The sequence below is a fragment of the Gopherus flavomarginatus genome, chromosome 3, assembly GCF_025201925.1.
Source record: "Gopherus flavomarginatus isolate rGopFla2 chromosome 3, rGopFla2.mat.asm, whole genome shotgun sequence".
Classification (NCBI taxonomy): Eukaryota; Metazoa; Chordata; order Testudines; family Testudinidae; genus Gopherus; species Gopherus flavomarginatus.
Genome location: NC_066619.1, coordinates 241,842,731 through 241,864,617, shown reverse-complemented (window position 1 = coordinate 241,864,617; position 21,887 = coordinate 241,842,731). Strand labels below are relative to the sequence as shown.

Here is a 21,887-nt window from a genome sequence, read left to right as displayed (position 1 = left end):
ATCCTGTTGCCTGGCCATGTGTGATGGCTTACTCATACCAAACTGCCCCCTTTGTTCTTTGCAACACATTTTTTAAAATACAACCCTCCCTTTTTCTCCTCCCACAGGTGCAAATGTTTCAGCTTGGCCCCTATCTACTCCATCCCAGAGGCTGGTCCAGATTAGAAGGTGTCAAAAACAAACTCGGGACGACATGTTCGCAGAGCTCATGCAGTCCTCCCGCATTGATAGGGTCCAGCTGAATGCATGGAGGCAAACAATTGTGGAGTCCCGTAAAGCATTACAGGAACTCAAAGAGAGGAGGGAGGCACGCGATGAGAGCAGGCAGGACCCTATGGTCAAGCTAATAGGGGACATGCTCTGCTGTATGGTGGAGCTAATGCGGGAAAGGCAGCAAGACCACAGACTGCCTCTGCAGCCTCTGTATAACCGCCCTCCCTCCTCCCCAAGTTCCATAGCCTCCTCACCGAGACGCCCAAGAACACGAGGCGGGAGGCTACAGGGACCCACACACTCAACCCCAGAGGATCGCACAAGCACCAGAAAGCTGACATATGCGAACTTTTGATTTGGTTTCTGGACTTGTCCTTCCCTCCTTCTCCATCCCCCTAACCCACACACCACCTCCCCCAGTCTACCTTATAATTGCTCTCAATGCGTTGTGCATCAAATAATAAAGAACAGTTTTTAAACAATTTTGACTTTATTTCCTTTCATATATATAGGGGGTGGATAACTTCAAGAAAAACAAACACAACTGTCACACCATACCCTGGCCAGTCATGAAACTGGCTTTCAAAGCTTCTCTGATGCGCAGCACGCCCTGCTGCGCTCTTCTAATTGCCCTGTTGTCTGGCTGTGCAAAACTGGCAGCCAGGCGAGTTGCCTCAACCTCCCACCCTGCCATAAAAGTCTCCCCCTTACTCTCACAGAGATTGTGGAGCACACAACAAGCAGCAATTACAATTGGAATATTGGTTGTGCTGAGATCTAACCGAGTCAGTAAACTGTGCCAGTGCCCTTTCAAACATCCGAAAGTACACTCCACCACCATTCTGCACTTGCTCAGCCTACAGTTGAATTGCTCCTTACCACTGTCCAGGATGCCTGTGTACGGGTTCATGAGCCATGGCATTAAGGGGTAGTCTGGGTCCCCGAGGATAACTATAGGGATTTCAACATCCCCAACAGTAATTTTCTGGTCTGGTAAGTAAGTCCCTTCCTGCAGCTGTTCAAACAGACCAGAGTTCCCGAAGATGCAAGCATCATGCACCTTTCCTGGCTATCCCACGTTGATGTTGGTGAAACGTCCCTTGTGATCCAGCAGTGCTTGCAGCACCATGGAAAAGTTCCCCTTGCGGTTTATGTACTGGCCACCCCGGTGTGCCGGGGCCAAGATGGGGATATGCGTTCCGTCTATCGCCCTACTGCAGTTAGGGAACCCCAGCCGCCCAGCGCATTAAAGCCATCCACAGTGGTCTGCACATTTCCCAAAGTCACTACCCTTGATAGCAGCTGCTCAATGATTGTGTTGGCTACTTGCAGCACAGCAGCCCCTACAGTAGATTTGCCCACTCCAAACTGATTCCCGACTGACCAGTAGCTGTCGGGCGTTGCAAGCTTCCACAGTGCTATGGCCACTCGCTTCTCGATGGTGAGGGTTGCTCTCACTTTGGTGTCTTTGCACTTCAGGCCAGGGGACAGCAAGTCACAAAGTTCCATGGAAATGGTCCTATGCATATGAAAGTTTCGCAGCCACTGGGAATCATCCCAGACCTGCAACACTATGCGATCTGATCAGTCTGTGCTTGTTTCCTGGGCCCAGGATCAGCGCTCCATGGCATGAAGCTGGCCCAATGCCATCATGATCTCCCAATCGCCACATGCCGTGCATCTAGGAACGTCTGTGTCCATGTCCTCATCAGTATAGTAATCGCATTGTCTTCGGTTCCTCGCCTGGTTTTGCAGGTACTGAACATATTGCTGGATAATGTGCGAGGTATTTACAATGGTCAAAACTGCAGCAGAGATCTGAGCAGGCTCCATGTTTGCCGTGCAATGGTGACTGCAGGGGTAATCCTTGAAAAAGAGTGCGAAATGAGCTGTTCAGTTCAAGAAAGCCGATAAAAGGCAGTAAATGGTTGTCTTCTGTAGCTTCCAAGGGAGCCCAGGACAGCTTCCGCCATTTTCTCCAGATTGTCTGTGCAGCTCTGTTCATGATGGGCGAGAAACAGCAGGGAATTGTTGCCCTCTGTAGCTTCCACGGGAGCCCAGGAGTGACAACATGGAAAAAGCGGTGAAAGCAGAATTTGCGGCAGTAACATAAGCAGAGTTTGCTGCGGAAGCTGTGCAACTCTGTTCATGATAGCCGAGAAACGGTGTGGAATTGTTATCTTCTGTAGCTTCCACGGGAGCCCAGGACAGACAACATGGAAAAAGCAGCGGAAGCTGTGCAGCTCTGTTCACGATGGCCGAGAAACAGCGGGAAATGGTTAGATGAAAGAGTAGATAGAAAGAGGAGAGGACATTAGAAGTGGATTCAACATACCAGGAGACAGGCAGTGCACAGTGCTGCACCATCTGCTAGCAGCATGGCGTCTGCCGTAGCTGTCATGGAGGAAGGAGCAAGTGATGGCACACACCCAGAAAAACTCATGAGAATGTTTTTGCCCCATCATCCACTGGGAGCTTAACCCACAATTCCAATGGGCGGCAGACTGCAGGAACTGTGGGACAGCTGCCACAGTGCAACGCTCCACCATTCAATGCTAACCTTGGTATTGTGGACACACTCCGATGAATTCACACGCTTTAGTGGGGACACAACATCAAATGTATGAACTCAATTCAGGAAATTTGAATAAAATAACTTCGAATTAATTTCGTACTGTAGACGTACTCTCAGATAAAAACACTCACTGCTATATCCTTCCTCCTCAGAGGCTAAACACTTTGAAATGACTCCCTCAAAGGGAACAGTCCTCTCCTCCTGAAAGGCATGAGACTTGGTGGTTCTGTGTTTTGTTTTTTTAGCTGCCTAAAGTTATATAAATAAACCTCAAAAAAAGAGAGCTGGTAAACCATGAAAGTGATCAAATTAGATCACAGTAGTTTCAATGCATTGGGATAACAGGGCAATAGATCCTCCAACACTGGTGTATTTAAGTGGCAACCGTGGTCTTGTCTACACTACCCGCCGGATCAGCGGGCAGCAGTGGTTTCCCCAGGAATTGAAATTAGGGGGGGTGTTCAAATTTACAGGGGGGGTGTCAGATCAAAGAAATATATAAAAGAGATACGAATAAAGTAAATGTTTTGTTACGATTATCCAAATTTAACATAAGAATAATGCAAGTTACACCAAAACACATAACTGGTCTAGAGTTCTAAAAAAAATTTACATTTAAAAAAAAAGTATTTAATTTAAATTGACTTTTGAAAAGTAAGCCATCATGGGGTAAGAGGAAAGTCCTCTCATGGATCCGTAACTGGCTAAAAGATGGGAAACAAACAGTAGGAATAAATTATCAGTTTTCAGAATGGAGAGAGATAAAGTGTGGTATCCTTGAGGGGTCAGTACTGGGACCAGTACTGTTCAATATATTCATCCGGAAAAATGGGTAAACAGTGAGGTGGCAAAATTTGCAGATGATGCAAAACTATTCAATATAGTTAAGTCCCAGGAAGACTGCGAAGAGCTACAAAGGGATCTCACAAAACTGGGTGACTGGGCAACAAAATGGCAGATGAAATTCAATGTTGATAAATGCAAAGTAATGCACATGGGAAAGCAATCTCAACTATACATACAAAATGATGGCATCTGAATTAGCTGTTAACATTCGTGAAAGAGATCTTGGAATCATTGTGGATAGTTCTCTGAAAACATCCACTCAATGTGATACGGTTGTTAAAAAAGCAAATGCGATTTTAGGATGCATCAGGCGAGGTATTTCCAGCAAGGATAAGGAGGTGTTAGTACCGTTATATAAGGCGCTGGTGAGACCCCATCTGGAATATTGTGTGCAGTTCTGGTGTCCCATGTTCAAGAAGGATGATTTCAAACTGGAACAGGTCCAGAGACGGGCTACTAGGATGATCCGAGGAATGGAAAACCTGCCTTATGAAAGGAGACTTAAAGACCTTGGCTTGTTTAGCCTGGCCAAAAGAAGGCTGCGGGGGGATATGCTTGCTCTATATAAATATATCAGGGGGGTTAACGTTAGGGAGGGAGAGGAATTATTTAAGTTTAGTACTAATGTAGGCACGAGGACGAATGGGTACAAACTGGATATTAGGAAGTTTAGACTTGAAATTAGACGAAGGTTTCTAACCATTAGGGGAGTGAAGTTCTGGAACAGCCTTCCGAGGGAAGTAGTGGGGGTAAAAGACTTATCTGGCTTTAAGACTAAGCTTGATAAGTATATGGAGGGGATGTTATGATAGGATACTTTAATTTGGGCAATTGATCTTGGATTATCACCAGATAAGTCTGCTCAATGGTCTGCGGGGAGATGTTGGATGGGATGGGAACTGAGTTACTGCAGAGAATTCCTTCTTGGGTGCTGGCTGGTGAGTCTTGCCCACATGCTCAGGGTTTAGCTGATCGCCATATTTGGGGTCGGGAAGGAATTTTCCTCCAGGGCGGATTGGCAGGTGCCCTGGAGGTTTTTCGCCTTCCCCTGCAGCGTGGGGCATGGGTCGCTTGCTGGTGGATTCTCTGCAGCTTGAGGTCTTCAAACCAATTTTGAGGATTTCAATAACTCAGTCCTGGGTTAGGGGTTGTTATAAAAGTGGATGGGTAGGGTTCTGTGGCCTGCCTTGTGCCAGAGGTCAGACTAGATGATCATATTGGTCCCTTCTGACCTATGAGTCTATGAGTTTATGAGTCAATGTGCAGCAGCAGTCACAAAAGCAAACAATGTTGGGAATCATTAAGAAAGGGGTAGATAATAAGACAGAAAATATCATATTGCCTCTATATAAATCCATGGTACGTGCACACCTTGAATAGTGTGTGCAGATCTGGTCACCCCATCCCAAAAAAAATATATTGGAATTGGAAAAGGTACAGAGATGGGCAACTAAAACGATCAGGGGTATGAAACAGGAGGAGAGATTAAAATGACTGGGAATTTTCATCTTAGAAAAGAGATGACTAAGGGGGGATATGCTAGAGGTCTACAAAATCTTGACTGGTGCAAAGAAAGTGAATAAGGAAATTTTATTTAATCCTTCACATAACACAAGAACTAGCAGTCACCCAATGAAATCAATAGGCAGCAGGTTTAAAAAAACAAAAGGAAGTACTTCTTCACACAATATAAAGTCAACCCAGGGAACTCTTTGCCAGGGGATGCTGTGAAGACCAAAACTATAACAGGATTATAAAAAGAACTAGATAAATTCCTGGAGAACAGGTCCATCTGTGGCTATTAGCCAGGATGGGGAGGGATGCAACACCATGCTCTGAGTATTCCTAGCCTGTTTGCCAGAAGCTGGGAATGGGCAACAGGGGATGGTCACTTGATGATTACCTGTTCTGTTCATTCCCTCTGAAGCACCTGGCCTTGACCACTGTTGTTAGACAGGGTACTGGGCTATATGGACAATTGGTCTGACCCAGTATGACCATTCTTATGTAAAAATTAATTATAATAATAAAAATATTTAGTACAGAAACTCCCCAACATAATGACCTCTCAAGATAGCAACAATGTGAGATAACAACCTTGGCAAATAATGCATTTTAAAAATCTTGGCCTACTACGAAACATATTTATATAAGTGTCCATTCCCAGTCACAAATCTAGCATTCTGGAGCAAAGTGACTAAAATATGTTCCAACAAACAAATGTTTATTTAACATGCCCCTCACTTTTCCCTCCACCTCACTCCACTCAGCAGTGTTGTCCTTGGTCAGTGGAGACTCAGAGTTCAGAGGTGCTTTCACATGAGTACACCTTCCAGGTGGGGGACAAGAAGGCACCTTGCTTGTTCCTCCAGCTGCTCACTGTTCACTCTGGCCACATCTGTTCGTTGTGCCACCGTTCACTCCACCACTCTGTTGCCAATGGCCCTGCGCAGTCACCTTCTGCTGCCACTTGCCACTGTGACCTCTGCGAGTTGGTCTCTTGAGGTTCCACCAGCTCTCAGTCATTTCAGCTGAGCTCTCAGTGCGGGAACCTCGCTCACTGCTAGCACAGTCTGGCCTGTCTCTTACACAAAAACACTGTACCCACAGGAACGCTGTCCCCACAACAGGACTAAGCACTTAGACCTGATTGTCAGTGATTTCAGCTGCAGTGGTCACTTAACAGAACAAAAAACTATCTATGGAGCCTAATCAGCTCTGTCTTTAAACAGTGGAGAGGGACAGGTCCCCACCCTCTCTCTTGATGCCTTCAAATCATCACAGGTTAAGTACAGTTCTACTGCTCTTTACTCATACAACAATATTTCATCCTCCATTCCCCCCAGCCCCCCCATTCAAGTGGTTTGTAACCCAACCCCAGCCAAAATCTATCACTTGGACAACACAGCTCTGTTTGCTGGATACCTAGGTAGATTAAGTTTGAATGTAAATATAATCTGGCCCTGAAGCTGTCATAAACAGATAGCTAAGGGTTAATGTCTCTTACACCTGGAAAGAGGTAACCTGAAGCACCTGACCAGAGGACCAATCAGGAAACCAGACTTTTTCAGGTCTGGGTGGAGGGAAGATTGTGTCTGAGTTCTTTTTCTTGTGCCTATCTCCCTCTCGGCTATGGGAAGGATTTCTCTATTTCCTGCTTTCTAATCTTCTGTTTCCCAGTTGTAAGTACAAAAGATCAGATAGTGATTTATATGTTTTTTTGTATTTTACATGTGTGTAGTTGCTGAAGTGTTTTGAATTGTATTCTTTTTGAATAAGGCTGTTTATTCATATTTCTTTTAAGCAATTGACTCTGTATTTGTCACCTTAATACAGAGAGCCCATTTTTATGTATTTTTCTTTCTTTTTACATAAAGCTTTCTTTTTAAGACCTGTTGGAGTTTTTCTTTAGTGGGGAACTCCAGGGAATTGAGTCTGTGCTCACCAGGGAATTGGTGGGAGGAAGAAGTCTGGGGAAAATCTGTGTGTGTTAGATTTACTAGCCTGACTTTGCATTCCCTCTGGGTGAGGGGGGAAGAGAGATTAGCTCTCGGTACTTCTGTTTTCCAAGGCTGGAAACGGGGAGAGTGAAATCCCTCTGTTTAGATTCACAGAGTTTGCTTCTGTTTATCTCTCCAGGAACCCAGGGAGGGAATACCTGGAAGGGAGAAGGGAAGGGAAATGGTTTATTCCCCTTTGTTGTGAGACTCAAGGAATTTGGGTCTTGGGGTCCCCAGGGAAGGTTTTTAGGGAGACCAGAGTGCCCCAAAACACTCTAATTTTTTGGGTGGTGGCAGCTTTACCAGGTCCAAGCTGGTAACTAAGCTTGGAGGTTTTCATGCTAACCCCCATATTTTGGACGCTAAGGTCCAAATCTGGGACTAGGTTTATGACAGAAGCCTTTTCCCACAGCCCCAGCTCATCACTAGCTGTCAGGGAGAGCTCATTTAGACTTTGCTTACAAATCATCATTTGAAATTATTAGGTTGGCCAACATCACCAAAATGAATGCACTGACATCATAAAAAACAACAGCTGTATAAGGAAGCTACACTAGGTTCATACTTTTCAAATCTATTATACTTTTTCAGACACACATATTTTATCATACACTGTATAAGCTTTTAAAGTGTGTATTAATGTTTCAGTTGAAATTCAGATTTCCAAACAGTCACTAAATTGGTGTGTAACTAGCTCACAAAACTGTTAGGGGGTTGGGGTGTTGGGAAAATTCGGGGGGGTGGGGGTGTAGGGAAATCACTTGCAGGCAGCATTCCATCCAGGCTGAGATTTTTCAAAGCTGCCTCCAGGATTTGGGTGCCCAAGTCCCATTACAGGGAGCGGCTTGGAAAATCTTAGCAGTCATCGCTTAATAATCTCCCGCAGTCTGTCGGTCAGCGTTAGAGGCACAGAAGAAAGACCAGGGTGTGGGGGGCGATCACTGAGGCAATTGCACAAAAAGTATCAGGGCCACACAAACAGAGGGGTGCGGCTGGTTGGTTATTTGAAGGGCTGTTCGAATACAAATGACTGATTTCAGCTCGGAGAAACTTAAAGCCCAGGGGTTAGGAACACCCCGCAGCACCCCCAGGCCAAGGGAGCCACTGTACGCGAGGCCCCGGGCTGCGCGCCCCAGGCTCGACCAGCCCCCCCTTCCGCGCGTTCTTCAGCCGCTGCAAGCCGCGCCGTCCTGGCCAGCCCACGAGGCTGTGCTGGTTTGAGCGAGGCTTGGAAAGCTCCAGCAAGCCCGTTGCATTAAGCAGCAGCTCCAGCGTGACGGGAAGGCAGAGCCAGAGCCCTCCCTCCGCCGGCCAGCAGCTGCCCCGCTTCCTCCTCCTCCTCCCTGTCCCAGTGCCTGCCGACGTGGCGTGGCGGGGAGGAGGAAGGAGCCGGGGGCGCGTCGGCCCCAGCACAGCTCAGCTGCGAAGCGGTAAGGAACTAAACGATTTCCCCTACTTCTGAGACTGTCTAGAGAGATTTCAAAGGAACTTCCCTGCCTTGGGGGAAACTCGATCCCACTGGCTTTTAGCGGACCAGAGTTCTTGCCGCTGCTGATTCGTGCCCTGAGAGCGGGGCACGGGCTAGAGCTGGGTTAATAATAGCAAATCTATCCAGCGAGCTGCTTTCCAGGCTTCGTGGCACTTTTCAATGAAATAGGAGCCGCCCCGTCGCCCCCAAATATCATTCGTCCACCTCTCCCCTGCAGCTGATATTTCCATGGGGTTCTTTAGAATCCCATCAAGGTCAAGTGTACAGTTAATTAAGGACCCTAACAAAAGGGGAAACAGCTGCTGCTTAAAAACATGCCCACACCGGACCATTTGCAAAATACCCTGCGTCAATGCACACTGAGATTTATTTTGAAATGCCTCTCTGTGTTTGTACTTTCATCTTTGCTTTTGAGGAACTCTGAACTTTGCATCTAAAACTGGAAACCAGCAGGGGGCACGCTAATCCCAGAGATGAACTACTAAACTACTTGCTACTGCTACTAACGTGTTCTTTTTAAAGCGTGGTGTGGTTTTTAGGGTAGCAGTAGCTGCAAGGAAACAGGAGAGATAGTATTTAGGATGCTCTCAACTAGGGAGCTATCTTTGTTTTCTTACAGCTTCGTGTAGCTTTTCCTAACTTTACACAGGATTGTAAACTTCAAACTGGTATAAGTGGATGCAGCTCCACTAACATCAACAGAGATGTGTCCACTTACAGCATGTGTGAACATGGCCCTGAATCTTCCTTCTTCAAACCTACAGAAGAACAGTTCCATGTGCTTAGTTTAGATACAGAGGAGCTAACTGATTCAATTACTTTTTAATGTGAATGTAGGCTACTTTTTTGTAGGATCATGTGCATGACCAGCTGAATTACACATTATGCTGAGCTGAAACATTTTCATTGCTGTTTTTGTTTCCTTTCATTCTGCAAACTGTTTTTAGCCTCTGTCTAGCAGAATGCTGTATACCTACCTAGCTCATTGGGGAAGGGGTTTAACTGACCAATTGCATTCACTTATGATGAACTTAGGTGAGTTTCCAAATATAGGATCCAATCCTGTAAAGTCATATATATGCATCACTCAAATTTACAAGTGTATATAAATCTTTGCTGGATTAGGTCCATAATTAAGCTATTAATGCTAAATTATGCCATCATATACATGCACTTAATTCCACTGAATTCTGTGGAAGTTGTGTGCAAATATCTCTGGATAGAATCTGTTCTTTAACTAGAAACAAACTATTTCTCATCATGTAATGCCACCAGAATCATCAGCCAGTGAACACCATTAAAACCTAGACAGAATGTATCCGTACTTCCGCATTTATGGTATTTGCTATACTCATAATGGCAAACATTGCTAACATTGTGATAAATGTAACCAGTGTGAGTTGTAAATGCATTTTTCCAAAGATAAGTAAATAACAATATAAACCAATAATTAAAATGTCACCAAGTGCTTGTTGTTTATCTGTGACTTTTATTGTTCATTGACTGTCAATGGTATTCATTGAACTGTACAGACACAGAGGAAGACTCGTCCCTGCCCCAAGGATGCAGCATTGAAAATTGGATAAACAATACACTTCAGACTCCTAAATTCACCGAATAGGATTTGAATTCTCACCTCCAGCATTGCTGTAGCTGTAGCTTTGAATACAAACTTTAATAAACCACACAATTTTGGAGAAATAAGGTGGGTGAAGTAATATCTTTTATTAGACCAAGTTCTGTTGGTGAAAGTGACAAGCTTTGAGCTACAAAGAGCTTTTCCTCAAGTCTGGAAAAGGTTCTCAGAGTGTCACAGCTGAATATAAGGTGGAACAGATTGTTTAGTGTAAATAATTAACACACATTCTAAGGGTTTGTCTATAGTGCAGTTAAAAACTAATGGCTGGTCTGTGTCCACTGACTTGGGCTTGTGGGGCTTTGGCTCACAGGGCTGTTTAATTGCAGTGTAGACATTCAGGTTCAGAGACCTTGCAATGGAGGAATGTCCCCCAGAATGTGTACATCACAATTAAACAGCCCCTTAGCCTGAGTCCTGTGAGCCTGAATCAGCTGACACAGGCCAGCCCCGAGTGTTTAATTGTAGTATAGACATATCCTAAGCGACCATTCAAGGTGAAGACTAAAAGCTCTTGGGAACAGGGATCATTCTTGCGTGTGCAGTGCCAGGCATACTGTTAGTGCTCAACCAATAGATGACTATGATCCCTGTACAGTACACCTTTGGATTCTGCCATTGCCACTCCTTCTTCAGGTGCAGTAATTGCTGAATATTCACTCCTTTCCCCTCATGGATTTTTGTTATACAATCTGCACAGAACTTCTCTACGCTAGAGGGTGTTTTTTTTTTTAATTTAATTTCCATCCCTAACTCCTGTGTAATTCCTGTTCAGATCAGGAGTAGATGACATGGCCATTAAAAGGCTGGTAGTCACTCTGCCCCAGCACTCTCTGTTGCTCCACAGGTGGAAGCAATAATGTGAAATTTAGAAAAAAAAGAGGTCTAATGCCGGGATTGGCAACCTTTGGCGCATGGCCCACCAGAGTAAGCTCCCGGCGGGCTGGGCCAGTTTGTTTACTTGCCACGTCCGCAGGTTTGGCCGATCGTGGCACCACTGGCCCACGCCGTTCCCGCCAGTGGGAGCTGCAATTGGCTGAACCTGCGGACGCGACAGATAAACAAACCAGCCCGGCCCACCAGGGTGCTTACCATGACAGGCCGCGTGCCAAAGGTTGCTGATCCCTGGTCTAATGTATACAAAGCCGTAATCTTTTCTGGATCAATCAGAGAGACCAGATTCAGGAATTGATAACTTTCTCTGTTTACAAAGAACCAGAGTTAGAAATGTTAATTGTCTCCCATGTTACTATTTTAAGTAAGAAGTGCAAGTTAAAAGCTGCATTACACAGCAGGTAAAGTGCTGCTGAAAACAACTGTGCCAGTTGTTTGTTGTCTTTTTCAGCATGAGGACAATTGGAGGAGGAAAGTAATTCAGTGAAGTGAAGGGGAAGTGGGAAAAATAAATATTCTTTAAATGTATAATAAACAAAAAATGACAACCCTGCCCCAAACAGGCATACTGCACCCTCAATAAAAACCACAAACCTGGGCTGTGCCCAACCATCTGTAGATGTGAGTTCCAGAATAGAGAGCTACTGAAAGCACTTGAAATTCTAGGGACACACAGTCCCAAAACACCATCCAAATAACAAACATCTTGAACAAATCGTGGAGAAGCCATTTCAGTAATGAATGCCTGCTGAAAAACTAATGGCTGCTGAAACCATGCCCTGACCTGCCTTCAAGTTTTCTCCCCAACCCAATGCACTAACATGACCACTATTTCATTCAGATTAAGCTTCTGACAGCACCCTCTCATCCCATTCTTAATCAGTGGGTCTGGAAACTATCATGTGGGACTTATGAAAATGAAACCTAGAGCCTGCATGTCCTCTGCATGCCAATGGCACTGCAGCTCAAATCATCTCTCTCCCAATGGCCTTACATTCACCTCTTAACAGGAAAGGAGATGAAAATAAATCTCTATGGCAGTTCTGACAAGAGATCCTTCAGGACAAATGAACAATTCCCTCAAAACACTCTCTGGGGCCTTTAGGAGAGAAAAGAATGGAACCACTTGAGTGATATCTTCTGTACTTCTTAGGATGTGATCTTTCAAGCTGCTTAGAGCCCTCATATCTCACTCATCTCACAGGATCAGACTGCAATCTCCCTATATATTTTTCTGCATACATGCAATTTCATTAGCTTACAATCATCACGTAATTTTAAATTAAAATGTTGCTATTTCTTATGAGACTATAAAGGACTGAAAATGAGCTAATGTTAACAAGAATTAACTGAAAAGTGAAGGAAAAAGTTTTAATTTCAGATAAATAGGGATTAACTCTCCTCTCTGGTTTTCTACCAGTTTAACTCTTCGGTTAAACTACTCCTAATTTACGCTAGTGTAAGCAAGATCAGAATCCAGCTAGTTCTGCTTCAATCATATCAATCAGATTCTTTGTATAGTCTTTCATTACAAATATGTTTTGTATATAACTCAAGTAGCCAAAATCCAAAGTGCGAGTTACCAACAGTTAAAATGAATTACATTCCTAAGTGATATAACCAACTTCATATACCAGAAAAAACTTGAATGTGGAGTTCACTTATTTATTGCATGTAAACTTTTCTATCACTTTAATTACTAGTAAAAAAAATACTGGAAAAAAAACATTACAAACATGAGAGAGCCCCAGATTTGTGTGGGACAGAAGTACATTTGGGCCTAAAATGAGGAATGTACCTACTAAAACTGTACACTTGAAGTTATGTATTCATATTTGAAAACTCACTGTTATTGTAAATCTGAAATAACTCCATGGGAGCTAAGGATCCTACATTTGTGTAAAACTGGTATGAGAGAAGAATCAAGCCCAATATATCTGAAAGGCAGTTCTCCTTCATTTGTCTTTCAAGACCTACATTCAGATAATTTCTCTGCAGCAGCTGATGATATTACAAACTGCTAAATTTCAATAGTGTTCACTTACATAGTAAGGAAGAACAGTTCCCTTCACTATAAAAATTACTGGGTGAAGTTCTCTAGGCTGAGTTATACACACAGTCAGACTGGATGATCAGAGTAGTCCTGTCTGTCCTTAAAATCTATTAATTATTTTCCAGGGCTCTCTCCCCTGTTATGCTGTATATGGTTGTGTTCTCAGCAAGCTTGCAGGTAAAACAGACTTCTGAATTGTCAAGTCATGTCACCTGTGGCTCTAGGTAATTAATAAAGAGCTGAGTTTGAATAGATGCATCTATATTTCCTGTCTGCATATATATCCTGCTCTGAATTCTTAACAGATTTTCAGTTTTTCTTTAAATGCTTTTCCCTCAAGCGTTACGTGTGCATCAGCTGCCTACACTCACTATGCCCGATTCCAATCCCATCTCATTGCACCTTTCAGGAGGTGCAGCAGAGAAGGTGCAGTCCAGGAGGAATATCACGCAAAGATGGCTTTACACCATCTTTTTGTCTTTTGGATTCCAGGCTGCTTTGGGAACCAGAGTAGTCCCCAGTATAAATTAGAGCAGCTCCAGTGCCTGCTTTTACCTAGCATTACCCAGGCTAGCCAATCAGACCTGTCTGGGCAGTCTCTGTCCCAGATCTGTCTGGAGTACGCTCCAGTGGGGGGCTTTACGGCTGCAAATACTAAATTAATTTCAGAGAAATTCCCCCCAGAGCCCACTGCATGGCCGCTTTACACCAGACAGTGTAAAGGGGCCACAAGAGCTGGAATCAGTCCACTGACTTCAGTAGAGTTACTCCTAGTTTTCATCAGTACAAATGAAATCAGAATCAGACTCACTGTAAGTGGGATTTGCAAGAGCTGGAAGACTCACAAAATATTTTAAGAATGGACTGCACGCACCCCCACTGCGAATAAACAGCATATTTTTATACTACAAAATGCATGTTTTATAGCAGCTTTCATACAAATAGTACTTGAAAATGCTTTACAGAGTTCTGGTTCTGGTTCAAAGTTTAAAAAATGACTGTAGAAAAGAAAAATTCAGTTTTCACATGAGATCAGAATATGGATGACATGTAGGATGGATACTAGAAACATTGGGTACGTCTACACTACGGGATTATTCCGATTTTACAGAAACCGGTTTTTTAAAACAGATTGTATAAAGTCGAGTGCACGCAGCCACAGTAAGCACATTAATTCGGCGGTGTGCATCCATGTACCGACGGTAGTGTCGATTTCCGGAGCGTTGCACTGTGGGTAACTATCCCATAGTTCCCGCAGTCTCCCCCGCCCCTTGGAATTCTGGGTTGAGATCCTAGAGCCTGATGGGGCAAAAAATATTGTCGCGGGTGGTTCTGGGTACAGCCTCACCCCTCCCTCACTGAAAGCAGCAGACAACCGTTTCGCTCCTTTTTTCCTGGGTGAACTGTTCAAATGCCATAGCACAGCAAGCATGGACCCTGCTCAGATCAAGACCGCAATCGTGAATGTTGTAAACATCTCACGCATTCTCGTGCAGTCTATGCTGAACCAGGACCTGCAAAACCGGGCGAGGAGGAGGCAGCTATGGCAGCGCGCCGACGAGAGTGATGAGGACATGGACACAGAATTCTCTCAAACCATGGGCCCCTGCACTTTAGAGATCCTGCTGTTAATGGGGCAGGTTCTAGCCATTGAACGCCGATTTTGGGCCCAGGAAACAAGCACAGACTGGTGGGACCGCATAGTTTTGCAGGTTTGGGACGATTCCCAGTGGCTGCGAAACTTTCCCATGCATAAGGGCACTTTCATGAAACTTTGTGACTTGCTTTCCCCTGCCCTGAAACGCCAGAATACCAAGATGAGAGCAGCCCTCACAGTTGAGAAGTGAGTGGCAATAGCCCTCTGGAAGTTTGCCACGCCAGACAGCTACCGGTCAGTTGGGACTCAATTTGGAGTGGGAAAATCTACTGTGGGGGCTGCTGTGATGCAAGTAGCCAAAGCAATCATTAAGCTGCTGCTACGAAAGGTAGTGACTCTGGGAAATGTGCAGTCATAGTGGATGGCTTTGCTGCAATGGGATTCCCTAACTGTGGTGGGGCGATAGATGGAACCCATATCCCTATCTTGGCACCGGAGCACCAGGGCACCCAGTACATAAACCACAAGGGATACTTTTCCATGGTGCTGCAAGCACTGGTGGATCACAAGGGACATTTCACCAACATCCACGTGGGATAGCCGGGAAGGGTTCATGACGCTCGCGTCTTCAGGAACCCTACTCTGTTTAAACGGCTGCAGCAAGGGAATTACTTCCCAGACCAGAAAATAACAGTTGGGAATGTTGAAATGCCTGTAGTTATCCTGGGGGACCCAGCCTAGCCCTTGATGCCATGTCTCATGAAGCCATACACAGGCAGCCTGGACTATAGTCAAGAGTTGTTCAACTACAGGCTGAGCAAGTGCAGAATGGTGGTAGAATGTGCATTTGGCCGTTTAAAGGCGCACTGGCGCACATTACTGACTCTCTCAGACCTCAGCCAAACCAATGTCCCCATTGTTATTACTGCTTGCTGTGTGCTCCACAATCTCTGTGAGAGTAAAGGGGAGACCTTTATGGCGGTGTGGGAGGCTGAGGCAAATCACCTGGCCGCTGATTATGCGCAGCCAGACACAAGGGCGATTAGAAGAGCACACCAGGAAGTGGTGCGCATCAGAGAAGCTTTGTAAACGAGTTTCATCACGGGCCAGGGTACGGTCTGACTGCTGTGTTTGTTTCCCTTTGATGAACCCTACCCCCTTGATTGACTCATTCCCTGTAAGCAACCCACCTTCCCGCTTTGTTTACAGCTTGCTTTCTAAGGAAATAAACTCACTATCATTTAAAATCATGTATTCTTTATTAATTCATTATAAAAAGATAGAGAGAACTGACAAGGTAGCCCTGGTGTGGTTTGGGAGGAGGATAGGAGGGAAGGAAAATGCCACTAAAAAAATTTCAAAGTAATGACAGCCTTTTGGTTGTGCTGTCCACGGGGGTGGAGTGGGCGGGTGCACGAAGCCTTCCCCCACGCATTCTTACACGTCTGGGTGAGGAAGATATGGAACATGGTGAGGGGTGAAGGTGGTTACACAGGGGCTGCAGTGGCACTCTGTGACCCTGCTGCTGTTCCTGAAGCTCCACCAGACGTCGGAGGATGTCAGTTTGATCACGCAGCAGCCCCAGCGTTGCATCTCGCCATCGCTGATCTTCCTGCCTACAGCTCTGATCTTCCTGCCACTACCTCTCATCTCGAGCGTTCCTCCTGTCCTCAAATTGGTCCCTCCTGTCCTCACGTTCACTGGCATCTTTCCTGTAATTTGCTACCACGTCCTTCCACTCATTCAGATGAGCTCTTTCATTGCGGGTCACTTCCATGATTTCTGAGAACATTTCGTCTCGCGTCTTTTTTTTCCGCCGCCTTATCTGAGATAGCCTTCGGGATGGAGTAGGGAGGCTTAAAAAATTTGCAGCTGCATGAGGGAGGGAAAAAAGGGGGAGAAGTATTTAAAAAGATACATTTTACAGAACAATGCTCTTTCACGGTGAACAACACTATTCACTTTACATAGCACATGTGATTTCACTACAAGGTCTCATTTTGCATCTTAATATTGAGTGCCTGCCACTCTGGTGTTAGAGATCTCACAGACGCAGGTCCAGGCAGCAGAATTCAGCTTGCATGCATCCATGGTAAGCCATTGTCTTTCGGCTTCTGCAGCCTTCATATACACAGTGCCCTCCTTTTCCTAATACCAGGCAAATCCCATTCAGTGCTGCTTCTTTCCTGTTAACATGCAGCAGCAGAAACCACCCCCCCATCCAATTCTCTGGGATGATTGCTTTACCCCTCCCCCCACCGCATGGCTGGTATCATGGAAGATCACTGCTAGCCAAACGCGAAAAAGCTCAGTGCCAATCCCCCTCCCACCCCCCGCTGTTTGGCTATCTGCAAGGAAGAATTTCTTTTAAGCAACAGGCAAACAGCCCAGTAGGAATGGCCATGTCTGTCCCCATAATTAAATTCCTGAATTTCAACTAGGTTATCATGAATGATATCACTCTCCTGAGGATAACACAGCGAGATAAAGAACGGATGTTGCTTGAATGCCAGCAATCACCGGGACCGTACGTAGCTAGGCTTTGTCATGCAATGATACCAGATTACTTGCTACATGCATGGCGTGGTCAAGTGTCCTACCACGGTGGACGGAATAAGGCTGCCTTGCTCAGAAACCTTCTGCAAAGGCTTTTGGATACCTCCAGGAGAGCTTCATGGAGATGTCCCTGGAGGATTTCCGCTCCATCCCCAGACATGTTAACAAACTTTTCCAATAACTGTACTGGCCACGAATGCATCCCAAGTCCTCAGGGCAAATCAATCATTAAAAAATGCTTGCTTTTAAACCATGTTTTATATTTACAAAGGTACACTCACCAGAGGTCACTTCCATGGCTTCATTGTCTGGGCTAGTGGCTTGGGAGTGCTGGGAGGGTAATTCCGTCTGGGTGAGAAAAAGCTCCGGGCTGTTGGGGAGAACAGAGTGCTGTGTGCTCTCTGCAAGCTCATTCTCTTCTTCCTCCTCCTCATCTGCCCCGTCCGCAGAATCCTCAGCCATGGCTGAGATTACCAACCCCACCATGGAATCCAAGGACAAGGGTGGGGTAGTGGTGGTGGACCCTCCTAGAATTGCATGCAGCTCAGCGTAGAAGTGGCATGTTTTTGGCCCTGCCCCGGACCTTCCATTTGCTTCTTTGGTTTTCTGGTAGGCTTGTCTGAGCTCCTTAACTTTCACTCTGCACTGCACTGAGTCCCTGGTGTGGCCTTTCTCCATCATGGCCTTGGAAATTTTTTCAAACGTTTTTTCATTTCGTCTTTTGGAACGGAGTTCTGTTAGCACAGAATCCTCTCCCCATATAGCGATCAGATCCAGTACCTCCTGTGCGGTTCATGTTGGAGCTCTTTTTCGATTCTCAGGAGACTGCATTGTTACGTGTGCTGATGAGCTCTGCGTGGTCACCAGCATGGTAAGCTCTCCAGGCTGGGCAAACAGGAAATGCAATTCAAAAGTTCGCGGGGCTTTTCCTGTCTACCTGGTCAGTGCATCCGAGTTCAGATTGCTGTCCAGAGCGGTCACAGTGGTGCACTGTGGGATACCGCCCGGAAGCCAAAACCGTCGATTTGCGGCCACACTAACCCTAATCCAATATGGTAATACCGATTTCAGCACTACTCCTCTCGTCGGGGAGGAGTACAGAAACTGGTTTAAAGAGCCCTTTATATGGATATAAAGGGCCTCGTTGTGTGGACGGGTCAAGGTTAAATCGGTTTAACGTTGCTAAATTCGGTATAAACGCGTAGTGTAGACCAGGCCATTGTTCCAGATGGTAAGAGTTACAGTGGGGCTGCTCTTCTTGCACTTTCATTGGTGAGATAATGGGAGGGACCTAGCGGAAGCCAATGCTAAATAAGCAAACAGAATTTCAGTAACTCAGCCAGAGGCTATGGACCTACTACAGGAGTGTGTGGGTGAAGTTTTGTGGCTGGCAATGTGCGGGAGGTCAAACTAGATGATCATGATGGTCCATCTGGCCTTAGAGTCTATTAGTCTATAATGTGAGGAAAAGGAAAAAGACTAGGACAAGGCTATATAGGGTTTTAAGTCTGCAAGATTTCTTTATATTAAGCAATCAAGTGTTCGTTACATGGACTATATGTCCTCTCCTTGATCTCTGCCTTCGTCTCTCATTGACATTAATGGGAGTTCCTCCAAGATCAAGGGCTATAACTAGCCTTCACAGATGAACTCTGATGATTTCTATAGATGAAACACTGCACATTTACAACACAGATTTCTGTAGTCTTCTATGTCCTTATTAGCATGCTTAGTATCTGCAGTTGGATGGCGAGGAAGGCTATCTATTTCAGTGCCTTTGTGTCATTTAAGAGTTTATAGGATTTGAAATTACATTGATTAGCTAATATAAATATACTAATTTCTTTGCTTTTTTTAAACAGAAATAAAAATGTCTGACTCAAGTGATGCAATACCCACTGAAGGAAAACCTGAAGTAATGGCAATGCTCAGCAGTGATGTGTTGGCTAATGATGCAGCAGAACACAGTGAAACAGCTGGGATCTTGCATGGGTCTTCCCAAGATGAACAGAGACAAGTTTCTCATAATACTAGTAATGGACACAAAGGGGACATGATTATCAGTGAAAATCCTTTGACTGCAGAAGTAATTGCAAATCAGCCTTCCAGTGGAGAAGTGACTGAAAACATATGTACTGACTGCAGTGAGTCTGTGAGCCTGGATCCTGAACCTGCGTCAGAAATGACACCAAATGAACAAAGCAGTCCAGTAAGTAATCTTGCCACTTTCTTCCAAAACATCTTTCCTTGATGGTGATTAGCTTTCTGTACGACAGAATCATGAACATGTTTCCCCACTTTGTGCGAAGGACAGGATGCTGTAAAAATAATATATTCATTGCCCTAGCATCTTCCTATGAAATAATCTTGGGCAATTTTTTACAAAAACCTAGGAAATCATACCAAAAATATTGTATTAAAATAATACTGTTTAGGTTGCAGTGAAGCACTCCAAAGTTAGGAAAAGTCAGATTTGCCCATGTAACATTAATTTGACCTCCCTGGGCATATGCACTATGATAATCTTTAATTTCTCCCACACCCTGGTTCATTCAGTGCACAGGATGGACCAAAAAGTGGGCAGAATTGGATCACGTATGCAATTATAAATTGGTGCTTCCTTATTTCTGAGTTCTTGACTTTGCAACCTATACAATGTCCTAGGAATGCGTTTGTTTTCAAATTTACATTGTGATAGCACCTGGAGGCCTTAATCAGATTTGGGCCACATTGTAGAACTGTACAAACATACAATAATGACAGTCCCTTCCCCGAAGAGATGACAGCCTAAATCTAACCCTATACAGCAAAGCATTTAGGTATGTGCTTAATCCCATTGAGTTCAGTGAGACTTAAGCACGTTTTAAATGCTTTGCTGAATAGGGCCCTTTAAAGATAAGACATGACAGATGGACAAACACGAGCTCAAAAGCAAGAGGATGTTTTCCTAAACTAGCTGTATTTGCCATTCTTAGCTAATTGGTAGTCATAGCCACAATTCACCATCTGTTTAACCATTATCAGATGGCATTTCTATTGTATGTTCCATAGAGCTCATTTACAAAATCTTGAAATGTTTCAGTTATTATTACTATATATTTATTTATATTATTATTACCCACTACTTTGAAAATTATAGTTAATTAGCCAAATAAAACAGTGAGACATCTGAAATTAAAGTATCTTTGGCTGTTGAGGGTTCTTTTCTACTTCAGCTGAGTGCACAGAACTGCTTACTTTAGTAGCAATATTGCTATTGCTTGTGGATATAGTGTTTGCTATATCCGTAAAAGCAAAACTTGTTTACTTTACTTTTTCATGTCAGCAGAATAGAATCCATGTCCAATCAGAACACACTCTGCAGCTTCTTCATGTTATATTGTAAACTAAGAGGATGTCTGATCAATTATAAACAAGGAATTGTAGGCTAAGGACTGGAGGAAAGAGGTTATTTACTCTGCCCCTTTGAAAATCAGTGAAGAAGTTCAAGCACATAAGACGTACCTTTTCTAATGAACCTGTTTTCCTGGCCAAAGGTCCAGTGCATATTGAACCTAGGTTTCAAAGAAGTAGTATAGAGGTTCTAACAAGGCTATTAGTTTCTTAGCCTTATTAAAATGTGAAATACTGAAAATAGTCTAATATGATAATCTTAGCTACTACAAATTATTTTCTTGAGAAAGGGAATGTAGGACTGCATACCATAGCTATTCTCTTCTCCACGCCTGCCACAGAAGTGTAAACTTTCATCAGAAACCTCAATTTAAAGTGCAATTCAATGGACAGTAAGTAAAATAGTGCAACACTGCAACATCACCACTGCATATAAGCCGGTATCTTCTCTTGGGTTTATCTTCCCACAGATTCCCTGATGGCATTACTGTTGAATCACAAACGTAATTATATTGTATTTTCTGCCTGGTGTCGTCATTTATTACATGCTGGATTCTGTTTTCTAATGTTGGTTATTTTTCCTCCCTGTCTTTGGGTAACATACATTTCTGACAGTGGACTTAATATTTTCTTCTGTAGGATTTGGACTCCTCTCCTAAAGGAAGTGGATGGGGAGCTTGGGGATCATGGGGCAAATCTCTGCTGTCAACAGCCTCTGCCACAGTTGGTAAGTGTTCGACCATTGAAGGTTGTGGCATCACTGGAAAGTACTTTTAAATCAGAGTTTTAATGCTCTTAAAAGCAACAATGTCAAAGTAGTTGCTTACACTTGTAAGATTTATAAGCAATCTTATCCTGATTTGAATGACAAAATTACTGGGCTATCATGACCTTTGTAATGTAGAAGAAAGAGGGATTTTCTTCTTGTAAATCATTTTGGCTTTCATGGAAAGTCCAAGGTCCAATAAACTACCCATTGGGTTTCAGAGAGCATTAGGAGATCCTGAATCTTTTTTTTTAATTGTAAGCCTCTTTTAACTTCTAATATCTCTTCAAACTTCAAATCCAACCTAGGTCGCTAGTGACCAAAATATGTTACATTATCAATTTCTTATGTGACATGAATTTGTAGTTT

General features: G+C 44.2%; 1 protein-coding gene across 1 annotated transcript in view; it reads left to right on the top strand.

Moving 5' to 3' along the window:
• The first annotated feature begins 8,451 nt into the window (after positions 1 to 8,451).
• The window catches only part of FAM114A1 (family with sequence similarity 114 member A1), a 64,197-nt gene continuing 50,761 nt past the window's right edge, over positions 8,452 to 21,887 (top strand). Inside the window, exons 1-3 of the mRNA XM_050947731.1 lie at positions 8,452 to 8,564; positions 19,222 to 19,568; positions 21,392 to 21,479. Coding sequence (XP_050803688.1) covers positions 19,230 to 19,568; positions 21,392 to 21,479 — 427 coding nt within the window. The 5' untranslated portion in view covers positions 8,452 to 8,564; positions 19,222 to 19,229. The remainder of the gene's footprint in view (positions 8,565 to 19,221; positions 19,569 to 21,391; positions 21,480 to 21,887) is intronic.